Genomic DNA, 14,916 nt, shown 5'->3' with positions numbered 1-14,916 from the left:
GTTTGTAAACCGACTACCTCATCTGAAGTTATATGCTTATTATTGAAGGGAACGGCCACAGGCCTAGTCTGCACTGGCTGTGCATTTCCCCTCATTCTCCGGACAGTCACCCAGTTATCTGTCTCCTGCAATCTAGGGGTGACTACCACCCTGAAGTTCCTGTCTATCACTTCCTCATTGTCCCTCGAGATTTTATACAGAATTAATGTTAAACAAAGGATCTGCTCCCCTTTTAGGGAATGTAGGGATGACTCTTCAAGAATAGCTTAACTGGTCTTTTCAGATTGTTGCTTGTGGGAGCTTCCTGCACAGCCATTTATCCTACAACAATAAATACACCTCAAAGGCTCTTCAAAGGACCCAAAAGGCTATGGAATACCTTTTAAACACTCCTTGCAGGCAAATTTAAATTTTGTTAAAATTCCAAGCCTAAACCATGAAATACAATATATGCCAATTTGTTCAATGGAAGGAGTTAATTACTGTCATTCTTTTTTTCTGTCTTTTAACAGCTTACTAATGAAACACCAAAATGTGTCTTCTGGAATGGATCAGCTAGTGCCTGGTCTGAACATGGCTGCAAAGTGCTCAGGTTCAACGTGACACACGTAGTTTGCAGCTGCAAACATCTGACAAGCTTTGCTGTGCTTATGGCCTTGAGTGAAATAGAGGTACGCTCTACATGGTGTGTTGAGGGTGCGTGAATGGGAAGTGCGGTGCATTAGGAACTTGGCCACAGAGCTAGAGGGCAGTGAGAAGAGATCACAATTCAGGAGTCAACATCCCCACAGGTTTGATAATCTTACTCCATACAGTGGCAGCAGAATTCAACAGGAAATATATTAATCCTCCGATATTGCTGTCTTTCAAACAGCGGCCCAAAGTTGCTTCGACCTAATGTAGAGCAGCCTTGGCACTGATTACACTACAGCCAAACACATCATTTACCAAAGTCACCTAAGCACAATCGAAGAGTACTTTGGAAAGGTTGTGTATTTATATGTACCAAGGTATTTCAAAGACAATTAACCAAGCACCACAGAAAGAGATAACATGATAAGTGACCAATAGCTTGGTTCTAGAAAGAGGATTACTAGACAAAAGGTTGTAAGAGATGAAAGTCTTTACATCACTAGCATTCTCAGTTATCTTATACCTTTTGGCTCCAACAAACCTCATTCCTTCCTCGAAACAGTATAGATTGTGCCAGCAAAATGATCTATGGAGATACTCTGCAGTTTAATTTCACTTTCATTGTCAGAATTTAAATGCAATAGAAATTAAATATTTTTCATCAGCAGCAGTGCAGTACATTATAAAACTTAAATTAACATAAATTTCAATACAGTTAAGTGTGAGGTGATGCATTTTGGAAAGTCAAACCAGTGTAGTTATTAAACCATGAATGGTAGGGCAATAGGGAGTGCAATGGAAAAGAGGGACCGATGAATACAAGTGCTTAGTTTGCTGAATCTGGTGTCATAAGTAGACATGGTGGCGAGAAAGGTATGTAGCACATTAATCTTCATCAGAGGGCATTGAATATAGGAACTGGAACATGATTCTGGCTGGCTGGGCACTGTGGTCAGCAGGATATGGGCTGAACATAGTACTTGCTGGCTGGGCACTGTGGTCAGCAGGGAATGCTTGGACCAAGGGGTCTATATCTGTGCTGTATTGCTCTGTGACTCAAAATTGTACATAACTTATAAAACAAAATAAGCAACATTAGTGCAGGAAACAGAAAAGTCCGTTAAGCTCAAGCTTGATTTTTCTGATATGAACATAGAAATGAGAAATAGGAGCAGGAGTAGGCCATCTGGCCCATCCAGCCTGCTCTGCCATTCAATAAGATCATGGCTGATCTGGCCATGGACTCATCTCCACCTACCTGCCTTTTCCCAATAACCCTTAATTCCCCTACTACATGAATATCTACCCAACCTTGTCTTAAATGTATTTACTAAGGTAGGCTCTACAGTTTTATTGGGCAGAGAATTCCACAGATTTACCACTCTCTGGGAAAAGTAGTTCATCCTCATATCCATCCTAAATCTACCCCCCAAATCTTTAGGCTATGTCCCCTAGTTCTATTCTCACCTACCAGTGGAAACAACTTTCCTGCCTGTCTTATCTATCCCTTTCATAATTTTACATTTCTGTAATATAATATACCCTCTCATTCTTCTGAATGCCAATAAGTACAGTCAATCCCCTCATCTCTGGAATCAACTGGTGCACCTCCACTGCACTGTCTCCAAAGCCACTATATCCTTCCTCAAGTAAGGAGACCAGAACTGTTCACTGTACCCCAGGTGTAGCTTCACCAGTGCCCTGTACATTTGAAGCATAACCTCTCTGTTCTTAAATTCAATCCCTCTAGCAATGAAGGCCAACATTCTATTTGGCTTCTTGATAGCCTGCTGCACCTGCAAACCAGCCTTTTGTGATCATGCACAAGCATTCCCAAGTCCCTCTGCACAGCAGCATGCTGCAATGTTTTACCATTTAGATAATCATCTGCTCTTTCATTTTTCCTTCCAAAGTGGATGACCTCACATTTACTAATATTGTACTGCCAGACCCTTGTCCACACACTTAACCTATTTATATCTCTCTGCAGACTCTGTATCTTTTGCACAATTTGCTTTTCCACTTAATTTAGTATATCAGCAAACTTAGATACACTACACTCAGTCCCCTCTTCTAGATCATTAATTTATATCATGAACAGTTGCAGGCCCAGCACCAACCCCTGTGGCACACCGCTCACCACTGATTGCCAACCAGGGTAACACCCATGTATCCCAACTCTGCTTTCTACTAGTTAACCAATCTTCTCTCTATGTTAATACATCATCTCCAACTCTATGCATCCTTATCTTATGAATATGTCTGTTATGCGGCACCTCATCAAACACCTTCCAAGTAAATAACGTCCATCTGTTTACCACAACCACGGATTCGGCAGCACGGTAGATATGGCAATTGCACTTGTGAATTTGCACGTGTCAGCTAATTATTATTTAATCGTGGCAATATTTAACTCCATACTTGTCATGTTGTCGAGACTTGGACAGAACGTAGCAACACTTCGTTGCTGTTTGCATTCGACCTTCCTTGAGATATTGGACTTTCAAATCAACTGACTCTGAAGACTCGCGGTACTCGTTTAATGTTTATATATTCTTTTCAGCTGCAGCGTAGGATTTGTTTTCCTTTTGAGAGTTTTAGTTAATGGCCCTGTTTGGCCTAGCGTTTATTGTTTTATTTTCCCTTTAACACTGTTCGTATTAAAGTCTGTGAACTATCGACCTGCTTCAGTGTCTCTCACTCCGCACTTGGGCCATATCCGAACCTGGTAACAGCAAGTCTTGAATGACAAAGATGGACCCAGCAGAGAGAGGGCAGCTGACCTTGGCCGTGAGATTCATTGGTCAGGTAGGAGACAAGCTACAGGCAATGGAATCTATTCTCAGTGACGTTACAGAGGCAACGAGGCAGATAACCTCGTGCCGACGAGCCCAGTCTCACTTGGAGGAACAGGTATCATCCCTAGCCACAACAGTTCAATAGCTAGCATCAGCTGGCAGCCATTAACGTTTTTGACATCTCAATTCAGCAGCTTCAGGCCGCCTCAGTCGCACTCTCAGCATCTCACAGGTCCTCCTTTTCTGCTGCCCCGACAATCTCTGCTACTAATGCTCCCTTTCCTGCACTTGGACCAGATCCAACTCCCACGACTGTTGAAGAACCGAGTATTCCACGACCAGGCAGATATTCTGGTGATCCCGATGGTTGCAGGAATTTTATTACTCAATGCGAGCTGACATTCCAAGCCCAGCCTGGTAGTTTAGGTGATGATGTGCAAAGATTGGTGTAGATGGTCAATCTTCTTGATGGACCTCCACTCAGCCTGTTTAATGCTTTACGGGAGCAAGGGTACCCCGCAGACCAGTCGTTCTGTTTCGTGGCGGAGTTAGAGGGCTTGTCTACCAAGGGCATATGGGTGGAGCTGAGAAACAGGAAAGGTATGACCACATTAATGGGGTTATATTATAGACCACCCAATAGTCAGCGAGAATTAGAGGAGCAAATCTGCAGAGAGATAGCAGATAACTGCAGGAAACATAAAGTTGCGATAGTAGGGGATTTTGATTTTCCACATATTGATTGGGACTCCCATACTGTTAAAGGTTAATGGGTTAGAATTTGTAAAATGTGTTCAGGATAGTTTTCAAAATCAATATATTGAGGTACCAACTAGAGGTTGAAATATTAGATCTCCTATTAGGAAATGAGTTAGGACAGGTGACGGAAGTGTGTGTAGCAGAACACCTTGGTTCCAGTGATCATAACACGATTAGTTTCAACTTGATCATGGATAAAGATAGATCTGGTCCTCAGGTTGAGGTTCTAAACTGGAAAAGGGCCAAATTTGTGCTTGTGTGTTTAGATGACATCCTTACCTATTCCCACTCTCATCAGGAACACGTCAAGCATGTCTAGAGAGTACTCAAATGCCTTCTTGAAAATAACCTGTACATCAACCCTGAAAAATGTGAATTCCATAAAGACCAGGTGCCATTTCAGGGCTATATACTTACCCCATCCAGTGTTCAAATGGACCCTAGTAAAGTTCAGGCAGTTTCAGAGTGGCCCAAACAGTCTACAGTCAAACAGGTACGGCACTTCATGGGGTTTGTGAGCTTTTATCACCGCTTCATCCAGAATTTCAGCTCTATCGCAGCTCCAATTAATGCACTCACCAAGAACACCTCGGCAGGATTCCATTGGACGGACGATGTCGACCAAGCATTTTCCAAGCTAAAGCGACGTTTCACCACTGCCCCGCTGCTGCAACACCCAGACCCATATCAGCCATTCATTGTCAAGGTGGATGCATCCGATGTAGGCATTGGAACTGTCCTCTCTCAGCGCTCGTCTGCGGATAGCTGGCTGCACCCTTGTGCTTTTCTTTCCCGTCACTTGACTCTAGCCAAGAGGAATTACAACGTTGGGAACCGGGAGCTTCTGGCTGACAAGGAGGCCCTGGAGGAATGGCAACACTGGCTGGAGGGGGCAGAGCATGCATTCTTGGTCTGAACAGATCACAAGAACCTCTCCTATATTCAGGATGCTAAGAGACTCAACTCTCGTCAAGCACGGTTGGCTCTCTTCTTCACACGGTTCAATGTTGTCCTCATTTATCGTCCCAGCTGCAAGAATACAAAGGCCAACGCTCTCTCCCAGCAGTTCGATGGATCTGAGGACAATGCCGATCCAGATCCCATTCTTTCTCCCTCGTGTATCGCTGCTCCGGTTATCTGGGGAATAGAGGCAGAGGTGAGGGCCACCCAACAATCAGCTTCATTTTCCCTTTAACACTGTTCGTATTAAAGACCGTGAACTATCAAACTGCTTCAGTGTCTCTCACTCCACACTTGGGTCATATCAGAACCTGGTAACACTGTTCCCCTCTAACCACTGCACTTGCTTCAAAGAACTCAAGTAAGTTTGTCAAACAGGACCAGCCTTCGCTGAATCCACACTGCGTCTGCCTGATGGATCCATTGCACTCCAGATGCCTTGCTATTTCTTCTTTAATGATAGCTTCAAGCAGTTTCCCAACTACAGACGTTAAACTAACTGGTCTGTAGTTACCTGCCTTTTACCTACACCTTTTTTTGAATATTTGCTGTCTTCCAATCTGTCAGGACCTGCCCAGAGTCTAGAGAATTTTGGTAAATTATCATCAAAGTTTCTACTATAACTTCTGCCATTTCTTTCAGTACCCTGGGATGTTTTCCATCAAGACCAAGGGACTTGTTTATCTTCAGGCCCACGAGCTTGCTCAGCACTACCTCTTTAGTGATAGCTAGTGATACCTCTCATCACATCCATAACATCTCTCTTTGGTGTGTTAGATGTGTCCTCCACCATGAAGACCAACACAAAATGGCATTCAAAGACTCGGCCATCTCCTCATTAGCCAATATCAATTCCCCCTTCTTGTCCTCCAAGGGACCTACGTTCATTTTAGCCACAATTTTCCAATTTCTATAAATACAAAATCTTTTAATATCTATTTTTCATATTTCGTGCTAGCTTATGTTCATAATCTAGCTTCAATTTCTTTATTGCTTGCTTAGTGGTTCTTTGTCACTTTTTAAGATTTTCTCAATCTTCCAGTTTCCCACTACTCTTGGTGAATTTGTATCCATGAGCTTTTAGTTTGATGCCTTCTTTTATTTCCTTGGTCATCCAAGACTGGCTCTCACCACCCTTACTATCCTTGCTATTAACTGGAATATACTTTGAGCACTGTGAAAAATCTCTTTGAAAGTCTTCCACTGTTCTTCAACCGTCCCACCATATAGCCTGTGTTCCCAGTCTACACTAGCCAAATCCTCCCTCATCCCATTGTACTCTCCATTGTTTAGGCATAATACATTGATTTTAGATTGAATTATTGCACTCTTCATTTGTATGAGAAACTCAGTCATACTGTGATCACTCTTTCCAAGAGGATCCCTAACTACAAGATCACTGATTTTACCTGTCTCATTGCACAGGACCAGAACTAAGACAGCATGTTCCCTTGTAGGTTCAGTAACATCCTGTTCAAGAAAGCCATCACAGGTGCATTCTATGAAGTCCTCTTCAAGACTGTCTCAACCAATTTGATTCACCCAATCTATGTGCAAGTTGAAGTTCCCATGATAACTGCTGTTCCATTGTTAAATGCCTCAGATACTTCTGTTTACTGCCTGTGCCACTGTAATCATATTATTCCATGGCTGATAGACAACTCCCACCAGTGATTTTTTTCCCCATTTACAATTGCTAATCTCTACCCAGATGGATTCAGCATTCTGCTCCTTAGTTCTTATATCATCCTTCACTATTGCCCTGCTCTCATCTTTAATTAAGAACACTAGCCCGCCTCCCTTACCTTCCTGCCTATCATTCAGTATTACCTGATATCCTAGGATATTTAATTCCCAATTCTCTCCGCCCTGCAACCACCTTTCTGTAATGGCCACTAAATCAGACCCCTTTGTACAGATTTGTCCCACGAGTTCACTGACCTTGTTTCGAATACTACGGGCATTCAAATAAAGTGCCCTTACACTCATCGTGCTTTTAAAACCTTGTAATCTTTTACTCTTTTGCATTTGACTTTTCTTCACTCCACTCTTACTTTTCTCTTTTTTATCTTTTGTTTTTTTCTTTACCTTTCTCGACACTTTTCTCTTTTACTTTATCCATACTTCTCCAATCTGTTGAACCTACCACAGCCCTATCCACAGCCCTAGTTATGTGATTTGCTAGGATCCAGGTCCCATCACAGTTCAGGTGGAGCCCATCCCATTGGTACAGCTTCCTCCTTCCCAAGTACAGGTGCCAATTCCCCATGAATTCAAACCCACTTCTCCTACACTAATCCTTGAGCCACGCATTTAACTTTCTAATCTTCTTGACTCTATGCCAATTTGCATGTGGCTCAGGTAGTCATCTAGAAATTACCACTTTTTTTGGTTCTGCTTTTTAAATTGGTCCCTAGCTGCTCAAGTTCACTCAGAAAAACCTCTTGCTTCATTCCACCTGAGTCATTGGTACCTATATGGACCACGACAACTGGATCTTTCCCCTCCCACTGCAAAATCCTCTGCAGGTCAGTTAAGATATCCCAAACCCGGACACCCGGCAGGCAACTCAGCCTTTGGGACACTATCTTTGCAACAGAGAACTCTGCCTATTCCCCTGACTATACTATCCCCAATTACCACTACAATTCTCTCCTCTCCCCACTCTTGATGTCTCCGTGAACTACGATGCCACAGTTAGGTTGCTCATCCTTCCTACATCTCCCACTCTCATCCACACAGGGAGCAGGTAGTATATCTCAGACCTGTTGGATAGGCTCAAGGGCTGAGGCTTCTCCAGCATTGCCTCTTGGATCCCACTACCTTCCTCACTCGCAGTCACACCCTCTTGGTCTCGACCGCAGACCGAATTTGAGGCAGTTAACCTAATGGGTGTGACTACCTCCTGAAACAGAGAATCCAAGTAACTCTCCCCGTCCCTGATGTGCCGCAGTGTTTGAAGCTCAGATTCCAGTTCATCAACTTTGAGCCTGAGCTCCTCAAGCAGCCAACACTTGCTGCAGATGTGGTCACCAGGAACCACAATGGAGTCCACCAGCTCCCATGTCTTGCAACTACAGCACATCACCTGATCCTGCATCATCCCTACTTTATTTAATTAGCTGTAATTTAGTGACTTCTTATTCAACCACAATAAAAGCCTTTCCTGCTACTCACCTGTGCCTCCTCGCCAAAGCCCTGTGAGCCAAAGCCTCTAGTTCCCACTCCTACACTGGTCCCCTCACACAATGGCCGCTCTACTTTGACCCTGCTTTACTTTTATTTGCTCCTGCTGATTGTGAGAATCATGAGTTATCTGGTCCACCACTAATGACCTGAGCCCCGGGAAATACTATTTTTTTAAACTCTTCTCCCTGAACTGTGAGAAGCTCTCTCTCTGTGAACCGATTGGTCTGCCGCAGATGATAACAACAACTGGGGGCTTAGGCAAGGAGCTGTAGTTGACCTTAGACCACCACTCTACCAGCCCAAGTCTGCTGCATCTAAAGAGATCATAGGTTATTTTCTACCTCAACATTATGTTCCTCATTGCCCTTAATACCTGTAACAGAAGTTTATCCACGTCTGTCTCAAATGTAGTCAGCAGCTCTTTCTGCTGTTTCTGTTGTGTAGTGTTCAAAGTGAAATTACTGTGAGTGGAATGAATGAAATTAGTGTTTAGAATACAGAACAGTACAGTAAAGGAACATGCCTTTCAGCCTACTATGTCTGTACTGACTATGTTGCCACTATAAACTGCATATCCACCTGCACATGGTCCATATCCTCCCATTACCCATTCACATGTTTGAGTTAACTGCCCTTCAATGATGCTATTATTTAAACTGGCTCTTGTTTCTTCTTAGGCAGTTCATGGCTTCCGTCTGCATATGATCACTATTTTTGGCATTTCTTTTTCTCTGGTGTGCCTTTTGATTTCAATCCTCACCTTCAGCCTGTGTCGTTCCATTAAATGTATCCGGACAACTATCCATACACACCTTTGCATCAGCCTCTTTATAGCAGATTTTCTTTTCATCGTTGGAATAGACAAGACCAAAGACACGGTAAGTGAAAATACATATTGGTATCTTCTCCAAGCACAATATTTGAAGAACTGGCCATCTCTGTGTACAAGACCAGATTGATCAATTGTCTGGGATAATCCATATCACTTTTTTTCATACAACATTCAACAAATGCATTCATTTGTGTTTACTGATAGAAATTATTCCTGAAGTTAATAGTGAATGTAGTTCCTTAAGGTTGTAGGTTGTCATAGCAGAGAGAGCTAGGTAGTGGGGCTCCCAATAATTTGCATCTCAAATAGACTTTGAAAACCAAATCCAGCTCCTGGCCTTCACATGTAGCTTAGCTCCTAAACCCAGCAGAACTGTGGAAGGGACAAAAGGGACAATGGCTCCTTAAAACTAATCACTTTGAGGAGATGGGGCTTGTTAGCCGTGGTTGGAAACTCATCCAGGGGAAGGAAACTTCTGATCTCAAACCTCTGCTGCCTTGCAGCTATACCCACTCATGAAGAAGGCTTTGGGGATAAACCCTGAGGAAAAATCCAGAGCTGGAGTCTTTAAGACAGTCCTATGTTGAGTTCAATGCTGACTGGCCAACTCTTGCGATACCGCTGATACCATACTATATCAGTCTCTGCCCTTCTTTTGGAATCATCAGCTGCACAGAGAGGGGAAGCATGCTACATATTGCTCTCCACATTGTACTACCCTGGCTAACCTTTCACATAGACAGCTAGGACACAATATCCATACCCTTGACCAACAAAGGAACTCAAAAAATAGTGAATGAGATAAAGGGAATTTCCATGCTGCCCTATCTAGTCATTATCATACTACCACTAGCCATTAGCCATCTGGTTCATTTGATTGCATTAGTGACCACGTTTTAAAAGTGTTCCATTGACTTTCAATCCTTTGTGACTTCCAAGGTTATGAAAGACATGGTATCTCTGCTGAGAAATTCACTTGCAGTCATTTGCTCTTTTGAACTCCATGCAAATGAAAATCAATTTCTTCTCTCCCAGTCTAATTGTGGTAGCACCCAAAGAGGCTGTGTCCAAGTGCATTGAGCTATGACTCGATAACTAATTGCACTGAAACCACTTTGGAATAATCTTGCATTCCAATGGATATTCAATAAGTCTTTTGCGGAATTCTCTTATATGTTTCCCTTGTTAGATAGACAATGCAACACCATTACCTGTACAAGAATCTGCTTGGATCATTGTGGTGGAACTTAGATCAGGGTATGCAGAAGTAACCTGGCTGTAATTCGCTGGACTACCTGCCCTTCATACAGCAGCGTTGAAGAGGGTCCCAGTGAGGCAGCTGTCTTTTATTCTTCAGCACATCCTACCACGCATTCCCCACCTCCCCATGTACTGTCCATAGTCCCATTCTTCAGCCCAGCTCACACAACATTCATCACCTGCCCGCCATACTCACTGCCATCCCTTCTCAATAATACCCAGCCCCTGAAACCACATGCAAGCCCTTACAGCTGTCCCACACAACAGCCCTGCACATACTGACCCCACACACACTGACTCCACACACCGAGCTCACACAGTGACCCAGCACCTGTGGCCAGTGTCTGAACCTTTTCTGTATATTACTCTGGATGGTGGATGGGTAGTTACATGCTCCTGTTGGTTATTACCTTGTTGCTCTTTTGCATCTCCTCCACAGACTGTCTGTGCTGTCATCGCAGGATTCCTCCATTATTTCTTCCTGGCCTGTTTTGCTTGGATGCTTCTGGAAGGAATCCAGCTTTACCTCATGGTGGTGCAAGTCTTCAATGCAAAGAGTCTTCAGGCAAAGTACATGTGTTTGTTCGGCTATGGATGCCCTTTGATAGTGGTTGGCATTTCAGCTGCTGTGTATCGTGAAGGATATGGAACAACCAAATAGTAAGTGTGGACAAACTATTTATTTCTCTGTTCGTGCAGTTTTAATGATCAGAATCAGGTTTATTGTCATTAACAAGCCGTGTTTTGTGGCAGCAGTACAGTGTAATCATAATAAATTACTGTGTTAAAATAAAAACAAATAAATAGTACAAAAGCTGAATAATCAGGTAGTGTTCATGGAATCATGGACTGTTAATAAATCAGATGGTAGAGAGGAAGAAGCTGTTCCTATAATGTTGTGTGTGAATCTTCAGACTTCTATACTTCTGTACATCTTTGCACTGTGTGAGAAAACCAGAAGACCCAGAGAAAACCCACACATTCCATTGGGAGGATATACAGAGAAGCCTTGCAGAACAGCACTGGAGTTGAACTCCAAACTCCAAACATCCCAAGCTGTAATAGCATCGCTCTAGCCACTACAGTACCACAGTGCCCACTTGTGCCTCTTCTACCAGTCAGTGACTGACCTTTCACCTTAGTACCATTTTTCATAAATGGTATCCATTGCTTTACTCTCTTTCTCTCTCTTTTGGTCAAAGGCCCGGGCTAAATCTTCTCCAGTGGCACCATCTGAATCTGCATACCTGCCTCGGTCACATCCACGCTAATCAAACCTGTAGTACCTAATTTACAAGGTGTGACTGACTCTTGGAAGAAAGCATCATGGAGATGTTCCCCTTTCATAAGGGACTAAATTGACCCAAGCTGGTAATGCAGTTTATCAACTCTGAGCCAAGAAAAAGTCATCTGGACCTCATGGAATAGGTCTTGGGATGCTCAGTGGGGAGGGGGTTGGCAAAGGATTTCTGCTGTCTTGATTGTGATCTCTGTTTCATTTTCAGCGACATGCAAGTTGCTAGAAGACTAGAGAACAGCCTATATGTTCCTCCATTCTAAAGGCCTGTAGAGACAAACTAGGAAATTATAAAATAGTGAGCTTTAAATCTGCAGTGGGAAAATTATGGAAAAGATTCTTAAAAACATGATTTAATCACATTTGAAAAAGCATAGGGTTGTTGAGGATAGTCACCGTGGCTTTGTGCTGAAAATATCCTGTCCTACAAATTTGAAGTGATGAAGATGATTGAGGCTGTGATGGAGGAAATTCTCCTCATCAGTTGAAGCATTGTGTACAAAATTCAGGAGGTTATGTTGCAGCTTTATCACATTTTTGAGAAGTTTAGGGTGGCGCGGTAGCGTCGTGGTTAGCACAACACTTTTACGGTACAGGTTCAATTCCTGCCACTGCCTGTAAGGAGTTTGTACGTTCTCCCTGTGGCTGCGTTGCATCCCCGGATGCTCCGGTTTCCTTCCACAGTCCAAAGACGTACTGGTTCATAGGCTAATTGATCATTGTTAATTGTCTTATGTTAGGCTAGAATTAAATCGGGGGTTGCTGGGTGGCGTGGCTCAAAGGGCCTGAAGGGCCTATTCCATGCTGCATCCCAATAATTTTATTTATCAAAATTCAAGTCCTCCTGGTGGATGACTTTGTCAACTGGTGCAAGTTGAATCATCTGCATCTCAACATCAGTAAGACAAAGGAGATGGTGATGGACTTTAGAAAGCCTAAACCTACATTGTTCCCTGTTACTATTGATGGTGAAGACGTGGATGTGGTGAGGACGTATGAGTACCTGGGAGTGCACCTGGATGACAGACTTGAGTGGAATATCAACACAGAGGCTGTGTACAAGAAGGGCCAGAATCACTTCAACTTCCTGAGCAGACTGAGGTCCTTTGGAGTATGCAGTCCTCTCCTTCACATGTTCTACCAGTCTGTTGTCACCAGTACAATCTTCCATGCGATGATGTGTTGGGGCAATGACATCAACACAGGTGCTGCCAGCAGCCTCAATGTAAAGATTAGAAAGGCTGGATTTGTTATAGGATTCAAACTGGACTTACTGGAGACTGTGGTAGAACAAAGGACCCTACAGAAAATGCTGGCAACTCTAGACAATGTTTCTCAATAAATTCAGTGTCATCCATAAGTTTACTAAAGCTACCTCCTACCTTCTCATCTAAGTCATAAACATATTACAAATAACTGATGCCTGTGAAAAACCACTTGTAATAGATTTTCAAGTAGAGTAATATCTATCCACTTCAACCCTCTGCTTCCTATCACCAAGTCAACTCTGCATCCAGTCTACACACATGTCTGTGCATACCATGTGGGGCCTTCTCGGATGGTCCTCTAAATGCCATTTGGGCAACATCTACCATCGTCCTTTGTTAACTCCTCAAAAATCTCAATCAGATTAGTGAAGTAGGATTTCTCACAGTCAATGACACTTGACTGTCTCTAATCAGCTCCTGTCTTTCCATATTCACATGCATCCTGTCTCTTCACATTTCTCCAATACTCTGACCATTCACCTAAGGCTTACTGGCCTGTAGTTACTTGACTTACCCCTACTTGCTCCTCTTAAATAAAGGCAACATAGCAATTGCCTTCCTGAGTGCTCGCTGTACCTAAACATGTTTCCAGTGATTTATCCACAAAGAAACCCTGGTCACTCTAACAGGCCCAACTTTCTCCTGAAGGAAAACAACAGGAATTCTGCAGATGCTGGAAATTCAAGCAACACACATAAAAGTTGCTGGTGAATGCAGCAGGCCAGGCAGCATCTCTAGGAAGAGGTGCAGTCGACGTTTCAGGCCGAGACCCTTCGTCAGGACTAACTGAAAAAAGAGTGAGTAAGGGATTTGAAAGTTGGAGGGGGAGGGGGAGATCCAAAATGATAGGAGAAGACAGGAGGGGGAGGGATGGAGCCAAGAGCTGGACAGGTGATAGGCAAAAGGGATACGAGAGGATCATGGGACAGGAGGTCTGGGAAGAAAGACAACGGGGGGGGGAACCTTTTTCTCCCTCTGTCCCTCTGAATATACCCCCTGCCCATCCTCTGGGTCCCCTCTCCCTTGTCTTTCTTCCCGGACCTCCTGTCCCATGGTCCTCTCGTATCCCTTTTGCCTACCACCTGTCCAGCTCTTGGCTCCATCCCTCCCCCTCCTGTCTTCTCCTATCATTTTGGATCTCCCCCTCCCCCTCCAACTTTCAAATCCCTTACTCACTCTTCCTTCAATTAGTCCTGACGAAGGGTCTCGGCCTGAAATGTCGACTGCACCTTTCTCCTGAAGGAAGTCACACATAAGCTCTTTCCAGTATGGGAGCACATAAGTTTAAAGAGGGTGATTAGGAAGACTAACAGATATGAAAGTTGCAGTGGAATGAAAAGTATAGGATAACTGAATGGAGAGTAACACTGCTGAAAATAATCAACTCCTTCCCAAACCAGTAACCCCTCCAGTGCATTCTCCAGGTTGTAGCCCAAACTGTCAGTGCACAATAAGATCAATACCAAACTGGATTTGGCAGCAATTTCCATCACTAGAATAGTCAGCCACTGCCTAGGCTCATGTATGGAACACTGTCATTTGAATAGTAATGTTACTGGTGCAACCGGTGCAAATGTGTGTTCATGTGTAGGTATAAAGTGAAGAAAAATCCTCTGTGTGATTTGAAAACCAATATTTTTTCCTTCTTTCCCCAGTTGTTGGTTGGACCTAAAATCAGGCTTTCTGTGGGCTTTTCTGGCTCCAGTTTGTATAATCATTCTGGTAAGTTGTAAAAGTATGAAGATCTGTTTGAATCAGATATATATGAGGTGATGCATTATGGGAACATTTGCAAGGCCTGGACATGCACCATGAATGGTAGGCTTTTAAAATGCACTATTTCTGAGGCAAGGCTTAGAAAGGGCAAATTTTTAGTAGTACATGTTGGGATTATGAATTACATGATTGTTTCTGCCTCTA

General features: G+C 43.4%; 1 protein-coding gene across 1 annotated transcript in view; it reads left to right on the top strand.

The window, feature by feature from the left end:
• Nucleotides 1-14,916, top strand: part of LOC134339490 (adhesion G protein-coupled receptor E2-like) — a 137,944-nt gene that overhangs the window by 114,428 nt on the left and 8,600 nt on the right. Inside the window, exons 12-15 of the mRNA XM_063036045.1 lie at nt 513-671; nt 9,017-9,217; nt 10,871-11,091; nt 14,652-14,718. Of these exons, the coding sequence (XP_062892115.1) occupies nt 513-671; nt 9,017-9,217; nt 10,871-11,091; nt 14,652-14,718 (648 nt within the window). The remainder of the gene's footprint in view (nt 1-512; nt 672-9,016; nt 9,218-10,870; nt 11,092-14,651; nt 14,719-14,916) is intronic.

The sequence above is a fragment of the Mobula hypostoma genome, chromosome 29 (genome assembly GCF_963921235.1).
Source record: "Mobula hypostoma chromosome 29, sMobHyp1.1, whole genome shotgun sequence".
Taxonomy (NCBI): domain Eukaryota; kingdom Metazoa; phylum Chordata; class Chondrichthyes; order Myliobatiformes; family Myliobatidae; genus Mobula; species Mobula hypostoma.
This window is presented reverse-complemented; position numbering and strand designations above follow the sequence as displayed.